Source organism: Heterodontus francisci, chromosome 12 (genome assembly GCF_036365525.1).
Source record: "Heterodontus francisci isolate sHetFra1 chromosome 12, sHetFra1.hap1, whole genome shotgun sequence".
NCBI lineage: Eukaryota > Metazoa > Chordata > Chondrichthyes > Heterodontiformes > Heterodontidae > Heterodontus > Heterodontus francisci.
The window spans coordinates 111,431,248-111,457,735 of record NC_090382.1 but is presented as its reverse complement, the minus strand read 5'-3'; the positions used below and the strand labels follow the sequence as shown (position 1 = coordinate 111,457,735).

Sequence of the window (26,488 nt, the reverse complement as noted above, 5' to 3'; positions counted from 1 at the left end):
AGGTGTTCAAAATCATGAGAGGTCTGGACAGGGAGAAACTGTTCCTGTTGGCAAAAGGATCGAGAACCACAGGACACCGATTTAAGCTGATCGGCAGCGACTGTTAGGATCTGGAGTGCACTGCCTGAGAGTGTGGGGGAAGTACATTCGACCAAGCCTTTCAAAAGAGAATTATCAACAGAGAAAAAATGCAGGGCTACGAAAAAAAGCGCTGAATGGGAATAGATAAGCTGCTCTTGCAGAGAGCTGGCATGGCCATAACGGGCCGAATGGTCTCCTTCTGTGCGGTAACCATTCAATGATTCTACGAGTCTATCAACATTTACCTGGGGATCGGGGCTACATCCTTGCTCTCCTTCGAACAGCGCCATCCGATCGTTTCTGGCTACATGGGAGGGCAGGCAGACCTGGGCTTAATGTTTCCTCCGAAAGATAATGATAATGCGGCGCTTGCTCATTACTGTACAAAAGTGTCAGTTTGAATCATATGCCCAAGTCTCTGAGTAGAACTTGAACTCATAACCCTCTGGCTTACAGGCAGACTACTTTAACTGAGCCACGGCTGATGCGTAAAAATCAAATATTTATTCACGGCTTTTATTGAGACAGCATCGAGCAGCAGCGTGAAATTCTAATGCTACGTTGGGCTACCCGAAAGTGGAACGGGGAGTTGAAAGCTTTATGCGCAGATTAAAAGTCAGATATTCTAAGGACTAAGCAATTTGGCTCCTCGAGAGAAAACAAAAGCTGATGTATTCTAGTCTCTTCTCAGCATGGCACTGCTGATTTGCGTTCAAGCTAGAGTTGCTACTTCCTAGAGCATTCAGCCAGGATACAAAAATTGAAAACGATGACCCTGGTAGCTTCAAGGTTCCTCTTGAATCAACTCTTTAGCCGCATAGGGTTACAATGGAGCACTTTGACGAACCTGCTATATGTCACTGCTTAAACCACAGTTCAAGACGGAGAATCGAATAGATTCCCGCTTTCCAACAACATGCTGATTTTAAAACCAACAGAGAAAATGATTTGAAAAAATGCTTTGGAAAAGACACTTCAAGACCAACTTTAAACGCATCCACAAACAAATTATTGGGACACAGCGAAAGAAAATGGATGGCAACCTGCATCGCTTTCCTTCCAGAGAGCTAAGCTGTTCACAACCCTTACAAGTATCGTTGATCTGGGTTATACATCCCTGTCTAATAAGACCATGTAACCTGATAGTTTTCCACTGCTTCATAAAATTTTCATAAGGCTTTAGGTAAAATGGATATAAGATTCAGAAAAAAATGTAAATGCATTTTTCATTCATGCTATGACCTGGCATCAAGCCCCAAACAATTCTACCCTATCCATTCTTCACCAGAAATAAGTCCAGTTCTTTCATTACTACACTAGATGGGGGTGATCTAACATACTTGACAGTAAAACCCAAAGCCCCTAACAACAACTTGCATTTAACTAGAATTGTTTACATAGTTAAACGTCCCAATACGCTTCACAGAAATGTAATCAGACAAAAAATGGCACGAAGCCAAAGAAAGAGGCATTACGGGACATGAGGAAAAGCTTCATCAATTAGATAGATATTAAGGAGAGTCTTCGATATTCTTTATGAGTGTGACTATGATGCATTATCTCTCGTCATCATCCTCGACCTTTCTGTAGTCTTTTACACATTTGACCACACTACCGACCTTTGATGTTGCATGTCTGATGCTCAGTTCAATGGGGCGATCCTAACTTGTTTCTATTCTTATATATGCAGTCGTACCCAGAATATTTCTAGTCATAGCTTCTCTTTTTACCGTCACGCCATTACTTCTGGAATTCGTTAACAATTTGTCCTTGATCCCCTCGTCTTCCACATTCATATGCTGCCTTTGGAAACATCATCCATAGACAAGAGATCAACTTCAAACAGTATGCTGATGACAGACAGCTCTGCATTTCCATCACTATTCTCGAAATACTTGCTGTCTCATTGCTATCAGACTGCCTGTCCCACCTTTCATCTTGACTGAGCCGCAAATCCTCCATTAAACATCCAGAGTACTAATGCCATCGATTCTGGGCCCACCACAAATCATGTAAACTTGCTACTTGCTCTCTGCCTGTACATGGCCACTGTCTCAGGCTGCATCAAACGGTTTACAACGTATGGCATCCTATCTGACGCATAGCTTAGCGTTTAAACACGTATCCTGACAATCACAATGCTATTTCCACCTCCAGGACCACTCCATTGTCCACCTGTGCTTCTACCTCAGCCACTGAAAACGTAATCCTTGAATTTGTCACCTCTACAATTAACTACGGCAATGCTTTCTTGGGAGCCTTGCAACCTCTATGTTCTGTAAACGTCAGCTGATCCAAAACGGTGCTGCCCGTATTCTATATTGCACTAAGCCCCAACTAGATTCAGTACAGATCCAGCAGCTCAAAAGCTGACATCCATGAGGTGCTGTAGGCCATCAGCTGCAACAGAATTGCATTCCACCACAATCTGTAACCTCATGGCCCGGCAGAGCTCAATCTACCATTAATATTAAGCTAGGGGCCCAACCCTGGTTCAATAAGGAGTGCAGGAGAGTATGCCAAGAGCAGCACCAGGCATACCTAAACATGAGGTGCCGCACTGATGAAATTACAATAAGGGACTACATGCATGCGAAACAGCAGAAGCTGCATGCTATAGACAGAGCTAAGCAATTCCCCCAGCCAATGGATCAGATCAAAGCTTGTGAATGGTCATGAACAATCAAACTACTAACCGGAGCAGAAGACGCCCCCATCGGAAGCCAAGCACATCAGTGCAAAAGACAAGACTGAAGCATTTGAAACCCATCTTCATCCTAAGTGCTGAACGATGATCCATCTCGGCCTACTCCAAAGGTTCTCACCATCATAGATGCCGGTCTTTAGACAATTTGATTCACTACATGTGATATCAAGAAACAACTGAAGATACTGGATGCAGCAAAGACGATGGGCTCTGACAACATCCCGGCCGTAGTACTGAAGACTCGTGCTCCAGAACTAGCCATGCCTTTAGCCAAGCTGTTCCAGTACAGTGACAACACCGGCATCAATCCGACAACGTGAAAAATTGCCCAGGTATGTCCTGTCCACAAAAAGGAGGACGAATGTAACCCAGCCAATTACTGTCCCATCAGTCTACTCTCAATCAAATTCAAAGTGATGGAAGGTGTTGTCAACAGCACGATCAAGCGACACCTACTCAGAAATAACTGATGCTCAGTTTAGGTTCTCCTCAGCTCCAGACCTCATTGCAATCTTGGTCCAAACATGGACAAAAGAGCAGAATTCCAGAGGTGAGGTGAGTGTGGCTGTCCTTGGCGTCAAGACATCATTTGTCCAAGTGTTACACCAATGAACCTGAACCAGTTTCATGCCAATGGGAATCAGGGGAAAATTCTCCACTGGTTGGAGTCATACTGGTTGGGGCGGCACAGTGGCGCAGTGGTTAGCACCGCAGCCTCACAGCTCCAGGGACCCGGGTTCAATTCTGGGTGCTGCCTGTGTGGAGTTTGCAAGTTCTCCCTGTGTCTGCGTGGGTTTCCTCCGGGTGCTCCGGTTTCCTCCCACATGCCAAAGACTTGCAGGTTGATAGGTTAATTGGCCATTATAAATTGCCCCTAGTATAGGTAGGTGGTAGGGAAATATAGGGACAGGTGGGATGTGGTAGGGATATGGGATTAGTGTAGGATTAGTAGAAATGGGTGGTTGATGGTCGGCACAGACTCGGTGGGCCGAAGGGCCTGTTTCAGTGCTGTATCTCTAAACTAAACTAAACTAAACTAAACATACCTCGCATAAATGAAGATGGTTGTGGTTGTTGGAGGCCAATCAACTCAGCTCCAGGACAACGCTGCAGGAGTTCCTCAGGGCAGTGTCCTAGGCCGAAACTTCTTCAAGCTGCCTCATCACTAACCTTCCCTCCATCATAAGGTAAGAAGTGAGGATGTCCACTGATGATTGCAGAGTAATCGATACCACTCACAATAAGACCTGGACAATAGTCAGGCTTGGTCTGATAAGCATCCAGTAATATTCATGCCAAACAAGTGCCAGGCAAGAACCATCTCCAGTAAGAGAGAGTTTAACCATCTTCCCTTGATATTCAATGGCAATTCCGTCATTGAATCCCCCACCATTAACATCCTGGGGGGCCACCATTGGCCTGAAAATCAACCGGACTGCCATATACATATTGTGGCTGTAAGAGCAGGCCAGAGGCTTGGAATTCCGCAGCAAGTAACTCACCTCCTGACTCCCCAAAGCCTGTCCACCATCTACAAGGTACAAGTCAGGAGGGCAAAGGAGTATTCTCCACTTTCCTGGATGAGTGCAGCTCCAACAACACTCAAGAAGCTCAACAACATCCAAGACAAAGCAGCCTGATTGATTGGCATCCCATTTACCACCTTAAACGTTCACTCCTTACATCATTGGCGCACAGTGACAGCAGTGTGTACTAATATACAAGATGCATTGCAGCAACTCACCAAGGCTCCTTTGACAGCACCTTTTAAATTTGCCACCTCTACAAACTAGAAGGACAAGGGCAGCAGATATATGGGAACACCACCACCTCCAAGTTTCCCGCCAATCCACACACCATCCTGGCTTGGAACTAGATCACCGTTCCTTCACTGACGCCGGGTGAAAATCCTAGAACTCCTTACACAATAGCATTATGGGAGTACCTGCACTACATAGACTACAGTGGTTAATAAAAGTGGCTCCCCTTCTCAAAGGCAATTAGGGAAGGGCAATAAATGGTGGCCTTACCAGCGATGCTCACATCCCAATGACAAATAAAAAGAAACTATCATTCTACACGTGCTGACCTATACTAACTCCTATCGCCAATGCTTTATAATTGAAAGCTCATTCTCATGTCTTCACCCCTTCCTAATTTTTCACCCTTTTTCAAACTTGCAAATGCCCCAAAGTTTCTACCATTCTGAACCTGAGATACTGCCATGAAGCTTCATTGAAGTCATGTAGGAGGCCTAAGTGATTGAGGTCAGAGAGGAATTTAAGCGGCCAGCTAGATGGAGGTCAGGATAACAGATGGTAGAGCATGAAGGTCCTCAGTAATGTTTTCGCCCAATGTATATTAAGCTTTCCTGATGTAGATGTGGCAGCATTTTCGTCAGAAAAAAAAAGTTTGCGAGATTGAAGAAAATGCATGTAACATACTAAAATGAAAGGAATATTTGGAAACATGCTCCTCTGTGAGACAGGAAGTAAACTAATAGTTTTTTTTCATCTCCTGGAGTTAACTGAGAAGCTATAAGAAAAAAAACAACTGGATCTACTGGTGATGCTGGAAGAAGCAACTGGTGGTGCCAGGTCCCACCAAAGACAGCAAGGGAGGTAAGAGCAAAACGTGCTTATGTTATGTTTCTGTTGCAGTTGTTGGAAATGGCAGAAGACGACAATGCAAAGATTACTTTTCTGTGTAAATTGCATCGCCAGAGATGTAGGCTCCTTTTATCTATTGCACCTTTTCTGAATATAATAAATGCAATCTGTAATTATACACGTTTTGTTTTTAATATCCTTCCTTCTAAATGTCTACCCAAGTCCTCCTCCCTTCACTCCGTTTTTCTTCATAATTCACATTCAGAAAAGTGAATGTGTATATCTCTCCGCTCTAGCGTAAATGGTGCGAACCTTTATCATATTGCGCTGCTTCCAAGGTGACGTCTCACTGTAAATTGCTTCAACAATTTATTGCATATTATTTAGTCTAATTTTGCCTCTCCCATGTAGGTTCCTCAGATCACCCAGATTATGTTAATAGTACCGGATCACATAAGTAGACGTGCTTTGTCTGCTGATACTCACATTATGGCCGTCCAATTCATTGTTAGCACGTTGAAGTTCGCAATACGTCTGCGCTATATAAGCATCATACGCAATTATACATATTTATGATACTTAATTAACTATCCTCAAACTGAGGCATGATTAAATGAAGAAATCATTTCTTTTTTGAATGAAGTAACAATATTTTTTCATAACTACAGTAAGCAACGCATTATGACATTGAGCTCAGACTAATGTATTTCCAACAACATTCCTGTCTTTTTCTGCTGAGAAGTCCAGTTGGTGGGTTAATACCTAAAATGTAAGATACCTCAAGCGGTTGAGAAATATATAAAAAGACCTTGATTAATTAGCAAGTTTTGATTAGGTGACACCAGCTTTGGTTTAGCGCACACCAGTAAATTGTTCTCGTCCTTGCCCATGGTAGTTGATGAATATGTCGTATTTCTACAAGCTCGCCTTGGAACATTATGACAGCTGAGATAGCAAAAATGAATGCTAACTATTAAAATACAGTAGTAAATGTTCACACGCAAGCCTTACCAAAAATCGTGACAGCAGAAATTAGGGCTGCAAATTCGAGAGTGTGACAGCGGCGCAGTGGTTAGCACCACAGCCTCACAGCTCCAGGAAGCCGGGTTCGATCATGAGTACTGCCTGTGTGGAGTTTCGACGGGTGCTCCGGTTTCCTCCCACAGCCGAAGACTTTCAGATGACAGGTAAATTGGCCATTGTAAATTGCGCCCAGTATAGGTAGGTGTTAGGGAATATGGGGTTAGGGTTAGGATAAGTGGGTGGTTGTTGGTCTGCACAGACTCGGTGGGCCGAAGGGCCTGTTTCACTGCTGTATCTCAAAAAAAATTTGGGTGAAATGGAAGGGACAAAGCTTAATATGGATGATCCTTATAGAGCAAGATGCCTCATTAACATTAGAGAAAGAACATACGTGAAATCAGAAGATCAACCTTCACTTTTGCACAACTACCAAATTGGAGAAACAGATTAATCGAAGATTCCAGAGGCAACTTCTGTTACTGTCTGGAGTGAGCATCTGCTGAATGCGCAGCACGACTGTAGTGGATTATTTTTTGACGTTTATTCCAGCGGAATCAGTGGAGTATCAGATTAAAAACAAGAAATGCTGCAACCACTCAGCAGGTCTGGCAGCATCTGTGAAAAGAGAAGCAGAGTTAACACTTCGGGTCAGTGACTCTTCCTCGGAACTGACAAATATTAGAAAAGTCACAGATTATAAACAAGTGAGGTGGGGGTGGGGCAAGAGATAACAAAGGAGGTCTAGATTGGACCAGGCCACATAGCTGACCAAAAGGTCACGGAGCAAAGGCAAACAATATGTTAATGGTGTCTTGAAAGACAAAGCATTAGTACAGATTAGGTATTAATACACTGAATATTGAACAGCAGCAGTGCAAACCTGAAAAAAAAACAGCGGGTAAGCAAACTGAACAAACTAAGATGAAATGAAATAAATGCAAAAAAAAGATTGTAAAAAATGTAAAAAAGAATGTCTTTCAACACACCATTAACATATTGTTTGCCTTTGCTCCGTGACCTTTTGGTCAGCTATGTGGCCTGGTCCAATCTAGACCTCCTTTGTTATCTCTTGCCCCACCCCCACCTCACTTGCTTATAATCTGTGACTTTTCTAATATTTGTCAGTTCCGATGAAGGGTCACTGACCTGAAACGTTAACTCTGCTTCTCTTTCCACAGATGCTGCCAGACCTGCTGAGTGGTTCCAGCATTTCTTGTTTTTATTTCAGATTTCCAGCATCCGCAGTATTTTGCTTTTATTTTAGAGTATCAGATTAAACCTGGTCCCCACAATTATTATTGAATGAGGAAGTTCACCAAAAAAAAACCCACCAGAGGGGAAGTGCGAACTCATACCTACGTTTTCAACCTTTTGTTTTGTGTGTTGCTATGGATAATAGTGAAGAATCAGTATTGTTTAGTTTGAGATAGTTTAGCGTGTGCTCGTCAAATACAGTGAACGTGCGCAATGACATCACTACTCTCACCAATTCGGCCGTTTATACACCCTACCCATTTTAAAATCCGTGCCTTATATTCCCCAGGATCTGTTTTATGTTACAATCACTCCTTAGGAAAAGAAGCAACGTGAGTGCATCATATTTGCCAAAAAAAGTAAACTGAGCAAAATTGTGTAACGGGCAACGGAGTAAGACACAATATATTGCACTTTTGGTAGAATCAAATCTGAGCCAAAAATAGAAAATGCTCGAAATGCTAAATAGCAGGAACAGAACCTGAATTTTAAGTTGCCTCTTTCTCTAGATACTGGTCCACACGTTGTGCACTTCCAACTTTTGTTTTCTTTATTGTAACGTATAATACTCACTTCGCTAGGTATATATGCCCAATTATCCGTCATGTTTGCATTTCGTCCTGACGCACATGTTCGAATATTCTTTCTAAAAGTTCCAGAATTTGTTGGACTTACTGGAACGAAATACATCGATTCCATTTTGGTTGCCTCTGGTGCTAATCGAACTTTATAACGGTATGTATCTGAAATGGATCCATTCCCTCGAACCTCAAGAACATTCCTAATTAACTTGGAGTCTGGCACGACATGAAGGTCGACGTGTGAATTATGCATTCTAGCTTTGGAGTCTAATTCTCTGACACAGCAACAATTGGTAAGACTGCAAATTTCATTGCAGTCAAGTTGCCCGTCGGTTGGGCAAATGACAATAACAATAACAATGATAATAACAAGAAGTAAGAAGGATATTATTCCCAAAGAAATTATTATATAAAAAGCCAAATCGGACGATTGCTGTAAATCTCGGTGAAGATTGACAACTTCTGACTGAATTTGTTCGCTCTGTTCAATTATAGTGAGCGTAATCGTGGTAGTGGCAGAGAGAGATGGATGTCCATTGTCCTTTACCTGGATGACTAGTCTTTGTGCGGTGGCGTCATCATCATTAAATCGGCGAACGCTTCTTATTTCTCCTGTGCTATGAGAAACTCTAAAAAGACCCGGGTCAGTGGCTTGCACGAGTAGATAGGAAATTCGTGCATTCTGTCCAGAATCAGCATCAGAAGCAATTATCTTCGTTACCAAAAGTCCTGGATTGGCAGATCGAGGCACAATTGCCTTGTTGTAGTTCACTGAGCTAGGTGATGTAATTACAGGAGGGTTGTCATTCTGATCTAGAATAATGACATTTACAGTGGTATTCCCGGAAAGCATTGGGAGTCCAGCATCCTGAGCTTGAACTTGGATCTTAAAACTTTTAAGCTGCTCGTAATCAAATGACCGCTGCGAATAGATGAAGCCATTTTTTGAGTTGATAGAAACATATGAGGACACTGGATCTCCCTGAAGATTACTTTCCAGAATGCTGTAAGAAAGCTGAGAATTTTGTTCAGTATCTGCGTCGAACGCTGTCACTGATCCAATGGAATTACCAGGTGAATTGTTCTCGGTCACGTAGACTGGCGAAGACTCTATAAAGTTGGGCGCGTTGTCATTTATATCTGAAATATGCACAATAATTGTTTTGTTTGTGGATAGTGGAGGACTTCCTTCGTCTTTTCACAGTCACTGCGAATTCAGGGACACGTTCCCGATCAAGTATATCATTCAGGGCGAGTCTATAGGCATTCCAAAAGGAGGGTTTCAGAACAAAGGGCACATCTGGGGAGATCTGACAAATAGTATGACCGTTTCTCTTCGAATCTCGATCTGTAACACTAACCAACGCTACCAATGTCCCAGTAGGAGCGTCCTCATTGACTGTACTGGAAGCTGGTTTTAGAATCAAATCTGGCGCATTGTCATTGACGTCCTTGATATCCAGCCGAACAGTACAGTGTGCAGATAATGACAGTGCCCCCCTGTCTTTAGCTTCCACGTGAATTTCGTAAACACTTGTTTCTTCAAAATCCACTTTTCCCTTAAGCCTGATCTCTCCGAATTTCGGATTAATTCTAAATATTTCAGGTATTCTTTCCTCACTGTAGCTACCTAAAGAATAAACAATGTCGCTATTGGCCCCGTCATCCAAATCAGTAGCACTAAGTTTAATCACCAAAGTGCCAGGTGGGGCATCTTCCATTAAACTAACAGCGTACAAGGACTGTTGGAAAACGGGTGCATTGTCATTCGTGTCAGAGACATTAATGATTACCCGAGCAGTACCTGACTTCTCGGGTATCGCACCATCAACAGCAGTGAGTAATAAACGGTGGATCGATTGTTTTTCTCGGTCAGGAGTCTTTTTCACCACCAATTCGGGTAATTTCCATTTTCCAAGAGTCGGTACATCCAGGATGAAATATTCATTTGGAGTGAGTTGGTACATTCGAACAGAATTGCTTCCTAAATCAGGATCCTGTGCGGCTTCTAAAATAAACCTGGTTCCAGGTGCCACCGACTCTGTAATTTCCAAACGAATTTCCTGATTCGAGAAATTGGGAGAGTTATCGTTTATATCCAAAATCTCGATCTCTGCTCGATACTGTTCCATGTGATTTTCAATTTCCAGTTCCAAAAGCACGAAACAGGCAAGGCTCTGTTCGCAGAGTACTTCCCTGTCTATTCTTTTATTCACAAATAAGATTCCATTCTGGAGATTTATGTCGAAATATTGGAATGGTACTTGGGAAACGATCCTGAATCTGCGAGTTGCTAGTTCCTCTGAATTTAATCTGAAATCTTTGGCGATTTTCCCCACCAAAGCGCCGTGTTCCAATTCTTCTGGAATGGAGTAACGAATCTGCCCGGAAACCAGATTCCAGATACAAAGCAGCAAAATGGACGGTATGGCTTTCTTTCTCAACAAAAATAGCCCTTCTATAGGTGTAATTTCCTTTTCTGAGATGTGTTTTTCGACCCTCATTTTTACTTCCGTTCGTTAATATCAATTATTCAATTCCAAATAAGTAATATAATGCAAGAGATAAGTCGAAAAGCAAGGAGACCTTTTCAGGAGATCATCAATAGTCTGCCTGCTTTCGTCTCTCGGTGTTGGGGGATGGATGGTGGATCTCCAGCTAAAAATCTTCCCCTTATTGGTAGACAGCGACACAAAGAGTCTTTGTCTATAACTACACTGATGTCATACTAAAGCGAGGCATCACGTAAATTGTGAAAGTCTCAACTTTCTCATCATCGTTAAGTTAATTTTGGAGAATTCCAAGCTTAAAGAACCTTGTGACGGTGTCGATATTTTATCACTTAATTCAGTGATAAAGAACAAAGAACAAAGAACAGTACAGCACAGGAACAGGCCATTCGGCCCTCCAAGCCTGCGCCGATCTTGATGCCTGCCGAAACTAACACCTTCTGCACTTTCGGGGCCCATATCCCTCTATTCCCTCCCTATTCATATATTTGTCAAGATGTCTCTTAAACGTTGCTATCGTATCTACTTCCACCACTTGATGACAAGGAAATAACGTGTTACATTTGCAGCATCTATTATTGATATAATACAATTTGTTTTTGCACCCACACAAAATACCTCGTCCATGCTACCTAGTACTTTTATTTCTCAAGCTAAACGGCTGAACTATGCCCTTGGTTTAAATACTTTGGAGGAAAACAGAAATAATTCTGAAGTATATAATAATATTTGCATATACATACATGGACATATAAGGTATAGCAGTCACTTCTTATAATTACAGGAGGTTCACATCTCACTATATCCGTCATTGATGAATACGATGTCTTAGATTACGAATATTTTTCTCATGGGATTTAATATTCTTAGGCTTACATTGCACTTGCCTTTCAATTTTCTCACCTGTCTAGATTTACAGCTCCAAGTATTTGGCGTTGTATTGCTGTGATCCACAGTGATAATCTCTTCAGATTGCATTGCTCCTTCTGGTATGATGAAGTCTTGTCCTCGGCTCATTTTCCAACCAGCACAGCGCACGCGCAATGCGAAACGTGATCAGTAGATCCAATATTTCCCCCTATCTTGCAGAACTATTCACCAGATTTATCGTTCCTTTTCCTTTGTTATATGTATCCTCCTCCCAATGGTGCCCGCACGCTTCACTCCAAATTGCGGCGTAAAATGTCCTCCGATATCCCAACTGCCACTTGCTACGTGAAAACCATGCGCCCACCTGCCTTTCTGTAGCTATGGCGAGATTCCTTCCACAATCACTACCCACTGACTGGTGCTTGGTTCATCCAATGCCTACACCCCCACCCCCCCACCCCACCCCCGCACCCCCCGTACAAATCAGGAGGTAATTTTCTCCTTTTCGGTCAGCGACACTTGTTCGTGACATTCAAGGGTCACACTCTAATTTCGTTATTGTAATTGAAAGAGAAACTACAAACAAAACAGTAAATTGGCGCAGGACCTTGAATTTCACTGTCATCTGGCTGACGTTTGCGGTCAACATTAAAAGCTAAGAACGCCGTCGTGAACAGAAACTAATGTGTCCATCATTTCTGACTGATGTTCTCAAATACAAATACACACTATACAAATAAAAACCAGAGTTATGACCTGCAGCCTTAACATTAGAACAATAGAAATAGGAGCAGGAGTAGGCCATTGTCCCTTCGAGCCTGCATCACCATTCAATACCATCATGGTTGATCTCAAATCCACTTCTCCATACTATTCATCCTTAGTATCCCAAAATCTATTGTTTTCTGCCTTGAATATACTCACGGACTGAGCCATCACAGTCCTTTGAGGTAGAGCGTTCCAAAGATTCACAAACCTCATTCACCTCATCACAACCACTTACTTTGAGACTGGAACCCCTAGGTCTATCCACCCAAGCCCGGGAAACAGCTATCTAGCAGCTACCCTGTCAAACACTCATACATGCTTTAATGAGATAAACTCTCATTCTTCTAAACTCTAGGGAATATACTCCTCACTCCAAATATTCTTCAATCTCCCGTAATAGGACAAAACTCACATAGCATTGGATGTGGTGTATATGGATTTCAGGAAGGCGTTTGATAAGGTTCCCCACGGTAGGCTATTGCAGAAAATACGGAAGTATGGGGTAGAAGGCGATTTAGAGCTTTGGATCAGAAATTGGCTAGCTGAACGAAGACAGAGGGTGGTGGTTGATGGCAAATGTTCATCCTGGAGTTTAGTTACTAGTGGTGTACCGCAAGGATCTGTTTTGGGGCCACTGCTGTTTGTCAGTTTTATAAATGACCTGGAATAGGGTGTAGACGGGTGGGTTAGTAAATTTGCGGATGACACGAAGGTCGGAGGAGGTGTGGATAGTGCCGAAGGATGTTGTAGGGTACAGTGGGACATAGATAGGCTGCAGAGCTGGGCTGAGAGATGGCAAATGGAGTTTAATGCGGAAATGTGTGAGGTGATTCACTTTGGAAGGAGTAACAGGAATGCAGAGTACTGGGCTAATGGGAAGATTCTTGGTAGTGTAGATGAACAGAGAGATCTTGGTGTCCAGGTACATAAATCCCTGAAAGTTGCTACCCAGGTTAATGGGGCTGTTAAGAAGGCATATGGTGTGTTAGCTTTTATTAGTAGGGGGATCGAGTTTCGGAGCCACGAGGTCATGCTGCAGCTGTACAAAACTCTGGTGAGGCCGCACCTGGAGTATTGCATGCAGTTCTGGTCACCGCATTATAGGAAGGATGTGGAAGCTTTGGAAAGGGTGCAGAGGAGATTTACTAGGATGTTGCCTGGCATGGAGGGAAGGTCTTATGAGGAAAGGCTGAGGGACTTGAGGTTGTTTTCGTTGGAGAGAAGGAGGAGGAGAGGTGACTTAATAGAGACATATAAGATAATCAGAGGGTTTGATAGGGTGGATAGTGAGAGTCTTTTTCCTCGGATGGTGATGGCAAACACGAGGGGACATAGCTTTAAGTTGAGGGGTGATAGATATAGGACGGATGTTAGAGGTAGTTTCTTTACTCAGAGAGTAGTTGGGGCGTGGAACGCCCTGCCCACAACAGTATTAGACTCGCCAACTTTAAGGGCATTTAAATGGTCATTGGATAGACATATGGATGAAAATGGAATAGTGTAGGTCAGATGGTTTCACAGGTCGGCGCAACATCGAGGGCCGAAGGGCCTGTACTGCGCTGTAATGTTCTATAAAAAAAATCCCAGGAATCAGTCCAGTGAGCATTCGTAGCACTCCCTCTAAGGCAAGTAAATCCTTGCTTAGTTAAGGAGACCAAAACTATAAACAGTACTCGAGGCGTGATATCAGCAAAACGCTATATAATTGCATTAGACTTATTTATACTTATAGTCCAATCTTTTTTGAAATAGAGACGAACATGTCATTTTTCCTATTGCTAGGCTTTCGTGTTATCTTTCAGTGATTAGTACACAAGAAAACACAAGCCCCTCTGAATGCCAGCATTTCTCAGTCTATCACCATTTAAAAAAAAATACTTCCCTATTTTTCTTACCAAATGGATAACTTCACATTTCGCCACATCTTCCTTCATCATGCCTACTTTTTTGATCTGTCTATATCCCTTTATAGCATTGTTGCATCCCCCTCACAACTTACATTTCTACCTAACTTTGTGTCATCAGCAAGCTTTGATATATTATACTTGGTCTGCTTACCTAAGGCATAGACAGTGTAAAGTTTTTTTTAAATTAGTTTTCATGGGATGTGGGCATCGCTGGCCAGACCAGCATATATTGCTCAACCCTAATAGCTGAGGTTCAAGCACTGATCCTTGTGGTACCCTGATCGCCAGCCAAAAAGTACACGTTTATTCCTACTTTTTGTTTTCTGTCCATTAACCAGTCCTCAATCCATGTCAATATATTGCCCCCAGCCCCACGAGCCATAATTTTGCACAATAATCTCTCGTGTGGTAACTTTTCCAATGCTCTTTGAAGATCCAAATACATTACACCCAATTGTTTCCCCTGTTCTAACCTACTAGTTAAGACTCAGAAAACATTAATGGATTTGTCAAACACTATTTCCCTTTTATAAGTCTGTATTGGCACTGCTAAGCGCCCTGTTTTTATGTCCTTATAAATAGTTTATGACATTTTCCTTACTACTGATGTCGGGCTAACTGACCTACAGCTCCTCTTTTTCACTCTGCCTCTATTGTTGAATAGATGGTTGAAGTTTGATATCTTCTAATCTGCGGGCACAATTTTAAAGTCTATGGAATCCTGAAAGTACAAAACCAATGCATTCACTATCTCTAGCCACCTCTTTCATAACCCAAAGATGTAGGCCATTGGGTTCAGAGGATTTGTTCGCTTTTAGTCATATTAATTTCGTCAGCATTAGTTCTTTAATAATTCTTTAAGTTCCTCATTCTCACTAGAGCCTTGGTTTCTCCCTATTTTTGGAACGTGTATTGTGCTATCGTGCAGGCAGATGGCAAGTTTCTGTTGACTGCTTTTACTATTTCCTTATTTTCCACTCTAATTTCTCGTGCCTCTTTCTGAAAGTGACCTTCGTCTACATTTGCTAATCTTTTCCTTATGAAATACTTTTTGAAGCCTTTACAATCTGTTTCTCGGTCTCTTGCAATTCCTATGACTCCTACTCTCATGTTCTATTTTCTGTCTTTCTTTATCAATTTCTTGATCATCCTTTGCTGAATTGTAATATCCTGCCAATCCTCAGACCGACTACTCTTTTGACAACATTATGCGCCTCTTCCATTAATCAAATAGCAAAATACTGTGGATACTGGAAATCTGAAATGAAAAGAAAATCTGCTGGAAATGCTCAGCAGGTCAGGGATGATCTGTGGAGAGAAACAGAGTTAAATTTTCAGGTCTGTGACCTTTCATCAGAACTGGAAAATATTATAAATGCAATAGATTTTAAGCAAGTGAAAGGGGGAGAATTGGAAAAAGCATCCAAGGAAGGTCAGTGATAGGATGGAAGACAGGAAAGATTAAATAACAAAAGGTATGGTGGTGTAAAGCCAAATGGAGTGGTCATGAGGCAAAGAAAGAAACAAAATATATGACTAGTGGAGGTGTGAACGGAAGAAGGACGAATAGTTGTCCAAAAGTAAAGAAAGAGAAAATCAAGACAGTAAAGTCAAAAGCTGCAAAGGAAAAGGAAACAACATGGAGGCAGAGATTATGCTTTGAAATTGTTCAACTCAATGTTGAGTCCAGAAAGTTTTAAAGTGCCTAATTGAAAGATGACATGCTATTCCTCGAGCTTGCATTGAGCTTCATTGGAACACTGCAGGAGACCAAGGACAGAAAGTTTAGCGTGGCAGCAAGGGGAAAATTTAAATGACAGGTGACCAGAAACTCAGGATCATGCTTACGAACTGATTGGAGGTGTTCCACAAAGCAGTCATTCAATCAACTCCCCAATGTATTGCAAAGCACATTGTGAGCAGCGAATACAGTGAACTAAATTGAAAGAAGTACACGTAAATTGCTGTTTCACCTGGAATGAGTGTTTGGGGCCTTGGATAGTGAGGAAGGAAAAGCTAAAAGGGCAAGTGTTGTGTCGCCTGTGCTTGCATGGAAGATTCAATTGGAAGGGGATGGGCATTCGAGGCGATTTAGGAGTGGACCAGGGTGTCGCAGAAGGAACTATCCTTTAGCAATAATGAAAGGAGAGGAGAGGGGAAGATGTATTTAGTCGTGACATCATACTGGAGGTGGCAGAAATAGTGCAGGATGATTCATTGAATATGGAGGCTGGTGGGGTGCAAGGGGATATCTAGCATGGCTCTGGGAGGGAGGGGTAGGGGTGAGAGGTGAAGTACTGGAAATGGGATGGACACAGTCGAGGGTCCATGGAAACATAGGAAGATTTGCAGCACAGAAGCAGGCCATTCGGTAAAATGCTCAAGCATCTCAACACCATCAAGGAGAAAGCACCCTGCCTGATCGCCACGTCACCCACCACGTAAAACATTCACTTACTCCACCACTGGCATGCAGTGGAAGCAGTATGTAGCATCTAGAACTCACCAACGGTCCTTTGACAGCAATTATTAAACTCATGATTTCTACCACCGAGAAGGACAAGGGCAGCAGATGCATGGGAGCACCACCACCTGCCCAATTTCCACCAAGTTCCTCCCCAATCCATCCTGACATGGAACTATATCATCCTTTCTTCAACTTTGCTGGGTGAAATTCCTGGAACTCCCTCCCGAACAGCTCTGAGGGCATACCTACACCACTTGGATTGCAGCATTTCAAGAAGGCAGCTCACCACCACCTTCTCAAGGACTACTAGGGACTGGCAAAAATGCTGGCCTTGCCAATGACACTCAGATCCCTTGAATGAATAAAAACACATGTCTGCATCAGCAAAAATAATTTAAAAAATGTATCCAGGCTAATTACACCTTCCAGCTCTTGGCCTGTGGCCCTGTATGTTATGGCACATTATGCACATTTCCAGTGTTTTTTCAAATGCGATTAGGGTTTCGGCCTCTACCACCCTTTCAGGCAGTGAATTCCAGACCTCTACCACACTCTGGATAAACGATTTACTCCACAATCCCCCTCTAATCTTTCTACCAATTAGTTTGGACAGATATTTGAACAGGCAACATGCGATGCAAGGCCAGGAATCAAGGGAAACTCGCCTTAGACATTTGGGAGCCCATGGCTGTATTTAATGATACTCAGGCAGTTAACTTCCAGGCGCCTTGGTTCCCATCCCTTTCAGGATGGAGATCCTGCCTCCAAGAGCTGCCGACCAATCAGAGGATCAGCAGTTCAGCACTCCTAGCAGCACCAAGGGGTAGGCCAGACACCATGAGCAGCGCCGGAGCCCTGAACTGGATATTCATGGGATGATGGGTGGGTGGCCATTGAGGATGGGATGGTGTTGGCATGGGTACGGTGTTACTACAGGGAAGGCCCCCACCAGCCAGCCCACAGGAAGGCCACCTGGTTTTGCTGGGTGTCCTCCCCACGTGGCATAGGCTACACCCATTGCGGTTTAAATACCGGAGGCGGTGGGGTGAGACCCTTAAGTAGCCATTAATTGGTTACTTAAGGGGATAAATTGGCCTCTGGGTTGGGTGGGGAGGGGGGTGTAGAGCGGGGCGAGCTGGGAATGTGACAGGCACTCTGCTAAGGAAAATATGTCCTCTATATCCACTCTATATATGCCACCTCATAATTGTATGCACCCCAATTAAATCTCCCCTCAGCCGCCCCTCTCTTCCAAAGAAAACAACCCCAGCCCATCCAATATCTGCTTCAAAATAAAACTGTACATTCTTAACAACATCTTCATAAATCTCGTCTGTGCCTTCTCTACTGCAATCACACCCTTCCTGGAATGTTGTGACCAGAACTGTGTGCAGCAATCTAGCTGCAGTCTAACTCGTATTTTATACAGTTCTGGTATAACATACCTGCTGTTATACAATGGGGCCTCGGCCGATAAAGGAAAGTATCCCCTATGCTGTCTTGATCAAGTTATCTACCAGTCCTGCTACTCTCAGGGATCTGTGGACATGCCCTCTACACTCTTCAGAATCTTAGCTTTTGTTATCATTTATGTGATGGTTTGCTGATAAGGTGGGACGGGAGTTAACTGGTGTGGTTGGGAAGGGTTTAAACTGAATTGGCAGGGGAATGGGCACTATATCAAAGTAAAATAGAAGAATAAGCTACATAAAGGGCAAGTGTTGGACAGCATTCGGGAAGGAAGTAGCACCATATTAGATAGCAGCAGACTAAGAAGGGTTACTAGAAATAGAAAGACATGTTAAGATTACATGTATATGAACACACAAAGTGGGATGATTAAGTTTGGTGAGCTATAAGCAGAAATAGCCAAGTTGGAACATGATGACAATAACAGAAGCATCACTTAAAATGGTGAGGACTGGGTGCTTAACATTCAAGGATACAAAGTGTTCAGAAAAGATAGGGAAGGAAAAGAGGGAGGTGGGATGGTGGTACTAATTTGGGAAGACATTGTAGTGTTGGAAAGAGGATATCCTTGAGGGGCAGGGACAGAATTCATTTGTTTAGAGTTGAGAAGCAATATGGGTATGATCACGCTGCAAGGGTGTTCTACAGGTCTGCAAATAGTGAGAGAAAGAGACGAGCACATCTGTAGGGAAATCGAGAGATGTGCAAGAACTATAGAGTGGTGACATTGGGGGACATTAATTACCCAAATATCGATTGCCATAATCTTAGAGTAAAGGGAAAGCAGAGGGACGAATTTCTGAAATGTGTTCAGGAGCACTTCCTGGAGAATATATCTTCGGTTAAAAAGTGACATTGCTGGATTTCATGCTGTCGATTGAGGTGGGCCAAGTGGACCAAGTGTCTGTGGGATAACACTTGGGTAAGGGTGATTTGCATGGATTTGTCAAAGACAGATCGTGTTTAGTTTAGAGATACAGCACTGAAACAGGCCCTTCGGCCCACCGAGTCTGTGCCGACCATCAACCACCCATTTACACTAATCCTACACTAATCCCATATTCCTACCACTTCCCCACCTGTCCCTATATTTCCCTACCACCTACCTATACTCGGGGCAATTTATAATGGCCAATTTACCTATCAACCTGCAAGTCTTTGGCTTGTGGGAGGAAACCGGAGCACCCGGAGGAAATCCACGCAGACACAGAGAGAACTTGCAAACTCCACACAGGCAGTCCCCAGAATTGAACCCGGGTCGCTGGAGTTGTGAGGCTGCAGTGCTAACCACTGCGCCACTGTGCTGCCCCTATTTTTACGAATCTATTTTATTTTTTTGATGAAGTAACAGAAGATTGATGGAGGGAAAGCGATGGATGTTGTCTATATGGATTTTAAGGAACCTTTGACACAATACCACATAAAAGACTGAGTAACAGAATTGAGGCTCATGAACTAGGCGGGTCAGTATCTGCTTGGATAAAAACCACGAATTAAGGACAGAGTAAGTTGTTGTAATTGGTTGCTTTTCAGACTGGAGGATGGTAGGTCGTGGTTCCCCAGGGGTCAATGCAAGACCATTGTTTTTTTTTTGATATATGACTTGGATATTGGCAAACAAAGTAAAATTTCAAAAATTGGCAATGATACTAAACTTGAAGGTGTACAAACAGTGAAGATGATACCAATCGACCTCAACAGGACATAGATAGGCTAGCAGATTGGACAGACACGTAGCCGATGGAATTTGATATAGAGATGTGTGAGGTGATGCATTTTGGCAGAAGGGATATGGAGAGTTAATATAGGCTTAATGACACCGTTCTAAGGGGTGTAAAGGGACAGAGGCACCTGAGAGTTCATAAGCATCGTTCTTTAAAGGTGGCAGAATATATTAAGAGAGTAGTTAGCAATGCATAGGAGATCTTGGGCTTCATAAATAGAGGTATTGAGTAAAAAAGCAGGGGAGTTATGCTGAACCATTATCAAGTTCGGATTAGGCGACAACTAGAGTATTGCATCCAGTTCTGATCAGCACACTTTCAGAAGCATGTGAGGGTCCTTGAGGATGCAAAAGAGATTTACCAGCATGGTTCCAGGCATGGGGGAATTTTAGCAACAAGGTTAGGTTGGAAAAGCTGGGTTTGTTCTCCTCGGAGCAAAGGAGATTGAGGGGAGATTTAATAGCGATGTATAAGATTATGGCAGGTTTAGATAAGGTAGACAAAGAAAAGCTATTCCTATTAGCTGATCGTATAAGGACGAGGGGACACGGCTTTAAGTATTTGGGCAAGAAATATAGGTGGGATGTGAACAAGAACATTTTTTGTGCAACGACTGTTAATGGCCTGGAACTTGCTGCCGAGGATGGTAATTTAAATGCAGATGATCAATGATTTCAAAAGAAAATTGAAAGGGCACATGAGAGGAATAAACTTGCAGGGCTACGGGGATGGAGCGAGGGAATGGGACTGACTGGATTGATCTACAGAAAGCCAGCAAGTCTTCGATGGGCCGAATGGCCTCCTTCTATGCCGTAATGGCCCTATGACATTATGAGCTGAATTTTACAAGCCCACCACTGATATCGTGGGGTGAAAATAAACATGGTATATCACGGAGCCGCCGCGATCCTAAGCGCGGTGGCTCATTAGCAAGCCCAGGTCGGGCCACAGCCCCGCAATGATGTGGAGGGGGTGGGCTGGCTGACAAATCAGCAGGTGCTCGCACCATATTGAAATAGCAGCCTTCCCTGCATTCATTCAAAATCTCTTTCAGAACATTGCTGCATGAGCTGACCAGGCAGCACAGAATAATCTGTTCAGGCACATCTGTAAATCAAGACCCCTGGAATGCACACGAGGATGGCAAAGGTGGGAGGAAGGGTGGCCCCACGTTCAGCAAAGCCTCCCTGCTCACTCTCCTCTAAGCTGCACGGGCTAGGTGGGAGGTTCTTTTACTCAGCGTTGGTAAGAAGAGGCCCTTCCGCCTGGCCAAGCAAGCCTGGACGGAGAAAGCAGAGGAGGTAAGCAGCCATGGGGCTAGCCATCGAGACTGAGTGCGGTGCCACAAGTGGGTGAACAACCTCTTGCACTTGGCAAAGGTAAGTGGCACTTTGTTGCATAGCTCTGCTTGACCTGGGTGTCCCCACACAGTGGCATATGGGTGCCACTGCCATGCCAAAGACAGGGAGATCGGGCATGGAGGAATCATGCTACATGTATGAAAGAACTCACCTTTGTTTGCTGCACAGAGCATGGCACCTACAGACCGAGCTTCCCCCACATTTGTGTCATGCTGTTGTTTGGCAATGCTCAATCTATGCCTCCTTACTCCTCCAGGTTAAGAGGGCTACAATGTGCAGGAGGCATCTAGGACAGGTGGACGGGTGCCAGACATGCGACCGCTGACACAGGCCGAGGAGGAGGCCCCAGAGCTAACTGATATCCAGGGAAGATGTGCCATTGTAGAAGGAGAGTTTGGGGTCCTGTGTGAACTACAGCCTTTTGATACCAAGCCTCTCGTCAAGGTGTTAGCACAGAAGTGGCACCGCAAAACAGCACCCAAAAATGTTTCAAAAACACATCATGACACAAGTAGGTTTTTACGGGTAATAGTAATGGTGGAGACAAAGATGTTTACAAATGTGGACGGCTGCATGATAGGTGAACAAGGGTGGTGTATGGCGTGCAGAGCAAATGGTGCACTTAAGGGTTTGGTGAAGTGCTGAGCAATAAGGCATCATCATGCATCCCTTGTTCGCTGCTCACCCTGCATGCACTGCTGGGATGCTCTCTGTCCTCCCATTCACATTTCCTATTGTAAGCCCTCTGCCTCGTCATCATCCAAAGATGAGTCCTGTTCATGTCTCTCCTCATCCTGCAAGGCCGCCCTCCTATTTAGTGCAAAGTTGTGCAGAGCACAGCATGCAGCAACTATACAAGCAACCCTTTCTGCTGCGTAATGTAAGACACCACCCACCCACCCCCCCCCCCCCCACCCCCAATCTATCCAGGCACTGGAAACGCATCTTCAGCATGCCTATCACCTGCCCAATGGTGGCTCGTGTTGCACTGTGACAGACATTGTATCACTCCTTTGCATCACTGGTGGAGTTTCTCACCGGTGTCAGGAGCCATGTCTGCAAGGGGTATCCCTTGTCTTCAAGAATTCACCCCTTGATCTGGGCCAGAGCACTGGCACCTGGGAATGACGCAGGATGAAGGCATCACGGTAGCTGCCTGGAAAGCAGACATAGACTTGCATGATATGCTTCTGGCGGTCCCACCAAAGCCTTCCCACCATCCCTGACACCAATGATGTTACTTTGACCCCATTAACCCCTTCATGCACTGAGAAACCTACCTCCACCCCTCCCCAAAAGTGTTCCACCTCGTTTCCCTGGATGGGGATCTGGAGGGGCAGGAATGCTGACCACCGGGCCAAAGATCGGAGCGGGAACTCAGGCACATACATAAGTATAATTAATGCATTCATTTTCCTTTATTTAAATATGTAAATGGGGGTCCCATCACTGTGCAATGGGAGGCCGACACAAGGCCTCGCCGCTGCCAGCAATATTGGGCCAGGCCCTCCCAGTGTTAGAATGCATGATGGTCCTCTCCCAGAGGCACTTCCCGCCTCTCCACATCATGTAACCCGACACGTTGGAGGTTGGTGGTGGGGGCGGGGGGGGGTGGGGGGGGGGGTGGTGGGATTTGTAAAATCCAGCCCATTAAATCCCCTTTGGTTGTCAAACCTTCCACCAATGGGAACAGTTTCTCCTTATCTACTCTGTCCAGACTCCTGATGATTTTGAAACCCTCGATCAAGTCTCTTTTCAACTATCTCTTTAATGAGAACACCCCCAGCTTCTCCAATCTATCCTCGTAAATTAAATGCCTCATCCATGGAACCATTCTTGTAAATTCTTTGTGCACTCTCTTCAGATACATTATAAAGTTTGGTGCACAGAATTGGACATAATTAAAGTCAAACCAGTGTTTCAAATGTTCACCACAACTTCCTTGCTTTTGCACTCTATGGGCTGAATTTTATGGAGCCTTGGGGATCCTGGTACCAACCCTAAAAGGCACAGGGAGCCCCACCTTAGCCCTTTGGAGACCACCCTGGCTCTAGTTAATGTGCTTGGGCAATTAACTGCCCGGGCCATGGTCCCGGCCCTTATGGGGACCCTGCCTCCCAGAGCTGCTGGTCAATTACAGCCTGGCAGCTCAGTGTCGGCAGCGTCACTAGGAACGGTGGCCACTGCTGGTATTACAAGAGACCCAGGACCAAAACCATTGTCGGAACCCCGGACCCCAGGTAAGTGTGGCGGGGTCACAGGGGCCAGTCCGGCTGGTCCTGGTGAGGTGGTGGGGGGGGGGGGGGGGGGGGGGCGAGGGAGGTCATTGAGGGCAAAGGGTTTTCATGTAGGGGTGGCCTTTGCCACCAGGGGCCCTCTGTAGACCACAGGTAGGCCATGGGGGAGGCTCCCCCAAGCCCATAGGGTGGCTGCCTTGCTTTACCGGGTGACCTCCTCACATGGTGGGCTGAATTTAATGATTCTGCCACTGGTCCCAGCGGCAGGTCTGGAAAGATGCATCATTTCTGTCCATTGCTTGGGCGGCCGACCATGATCATGTGTGGGTTTTACATAGTGGAGACGTGGGCCCCCCAGTCATGTGCGAGGGCGGGATGAGCGTCGCCGATTATGGTGTCAGATGATGCCAGTGCAGCTGCTGGCACCATATTTAAAATCCAGACAGCCATGCATTCACTCCTGCCTTAGATTCATTGGCAGCTTGGAGGAGCTTTACACTTATTGTGACTGGTTCCAAAACTGCCCTCCCCCCATCCCCTGAGGACTGCAGAAAATTATGGCCGAGGCAAGACAAAGGGTGGCCTCATGGTTCAGTGATGTCTCCCTGCAGATTCTCCTGCAGACTGTCAGGGAAAGATAGGAGGTTTTCTTCCCCAGTGACAGCCAGAAGACTTCCTCCCAACTGACCGAGCAAGCTTTGGTGGCGATTGCAGAGGAGCTCAGCAGCCATGGGTCACCCAATATAACTGCATCCAGTGCAGGAAGTAGGTCAATGGCCTCCTGCATGCTGCCAGTTTGAGTGCTTCATACCACTCGCCTTTAGGGGGATTGCATGTGATAACATGGGGTGATGCGTGATATGGGGAGGTTGTTAATATTTTAGCAATGGCAGAGGTGCAAGATTAGGACCTCATCTTGACAGATGCATGCCTGTATCTCAGCCACAGGAAACTGTCCTTCATCGCTTACCACCTCTAACCCCTCTGGCATTGTGCGTCAGCATGAAAGATATCAGTTCCCCCAGCAGGGAATGAAGGTCTGAAACTAGCAGGAATGTCATGTTGATCGCTCTGGCAATCTCCACTGTCTCCATCTTTCCTCTTGCAAGATAAGAGGGCCCATAATAGGAGGGAGATCGCCCAGAATGGTGGCATTGTCCCAGCTCTGCATCCTCTCACGACTGCCAAGGAAAAGGCCTTGGAACTGGTGGGGACCCTGGGTGGCCCAGCAATTTTGGATGGGGAGACTGAAGTCCCTGCACAAGAAAGGGAAGATTTGCCTTCACTGACATAATTGTTTTAATGGCGAACCACACCATGCATGGTTGACATGACGAGATCTTCACAGCCTAACCCACAAATGTGTTCTTTCACGCCGTGCACAGGGGACTGCAGCTACATGGGGACAGCTGTCCACCTCTGAGGAGGAGGACCACACAGAGAATGCAGCAGTGGGTAACTGCTTGGCATTAAAATTAAGGTCACAAGCTTGTAAGAGCACTACATATGCGCCTGATCAGCTGGCTGCGGTTGAGACAGCCGAAGCTCTCCAACAGCCAGAGGATTTTCGGTGGCCAGGCACTTGTGGAGCTCCCGGCTGATGAGGAGCTTCTGGTGTTGACAGCACAGGGCATGATGGAGTTTCAGAACGAGGTATGGCAACATATGGCAGAAATACCAAAGGGCATGCACAACCATGATCAGATGATGAAGGAGTCCATCCATGCCATGAGTGTTTCCATGTCTAAGGCATGTGAGTGCATGGCTTCCTCCATCAAGAGGTCGGTGACTTTCATGATGAGCCAAATTCCACAGATGCATGCATCTGTGCAGACCTGCACACCATGGCCTTGGCCATGAGCTCGACGCAGCACTGGGAAGCTGAGCGAAGGAACAGAAGCCTGGAAACTTCCCCCACTCGTCGTCCTTCTCTGGTGAGCAGGGAGGTTCAAGTGAGCCTTCAAAGGGAGGAAGAGTAGCTGCCATCCACATCTTGGGGCTCCCCTCAGGGCCTTCTGAGCATGGACACCAACTCCACAGCCCCTCCTGCCATTGAGCCCTGCCCTGTATCAAACGCCTTTTGGAAGTCCATGTACATCACATCAACCACATTACCCTCATCAACCCTCACTATTTGACCTCGTCAGCAGACGTGGTCTCTTCAGACTACTAGAAAAGATCGGATGTCCACCAAAGCTACTAAGTATCATCACCTCATTCCATGACAATATGAAAGGCACAATTCAACATGGTGGCTCCTCATCAGAGCCCTTTCCTATCCTGAGTGGTGTGAAACAGGGCTGTGTTCTCGCACCCACACTTTTTGGGATTTTCTTCTCCCTGCTGCTTTCACATGCGTTCAAATCCTCTGAAGAAGGAATTTTCCTCCACACAAGATCAGGGGGCAGGTTGTTCAACCTTGCCCGTCTAAGAGCGAAGTCCAAAGTACGGAAAGTCCTCATCAGAGAACTCCTCTTTGCTGACGATGCTGCTTTAACATCTCACACTGAAGAATGCCTGCAGAGTCTCATCGACAGGTTTGCGTCTGCCTGCAATGAATTTGGCCTAACCATCAGCCTCAAGAAAACGAACATCATGGGGCAGGATGTCAGAAATGCTCCATCCATCAATATTGGCGACCACGCTCTGGAAGTGGTTCAAGAGTTCACCTACCTAGGCTCAACTATCACCAGTAACCTGTCTCTAGATGCAGAAATCAACAAGCGCATGGGTAAGGCTTCCACTGCTATGTCCAGACTGGCCAAGAGAGTGTGGGAAAATGGCGCACTGACACGGAACACAAAAGTCCGAGTGTATCAGGCCTGTGTCCTCAGTACCTTGCTCTACGGCAGCGAGGCCTGGACAACGTATGCCAGCCAAGAGCGACGTCTCAATTCATTCCATCTTCGCTGCCTTCGG

At 44.9% G+C, this 26,488-nt stretch overlaps 1 protein-coding gene across 1 annotated transcript in view; it reads right to left on the bottom strand.

The window, feature by feature from the left end:
* Nucleotides 1–7,989: 7,989 nt before the first annotated feature.
* LOC137375741 (uncharacterized) overlaps nucleotides 7,990–26,488 on the bottom strand; it is a 29,040-nt gene continuing 10,541 nt past the window's right edge. The window contains 2 exon segments of the mRNA XM_068043129.1: nucleotides 7,990–9,454; nucleotides 9,456–10,764. Of these exon segments, the coding sequence (XP_067899230.1) occupies nucleotides 7,990–9,454; nucleotides 9,456–10,764 (2,774 nt within the window).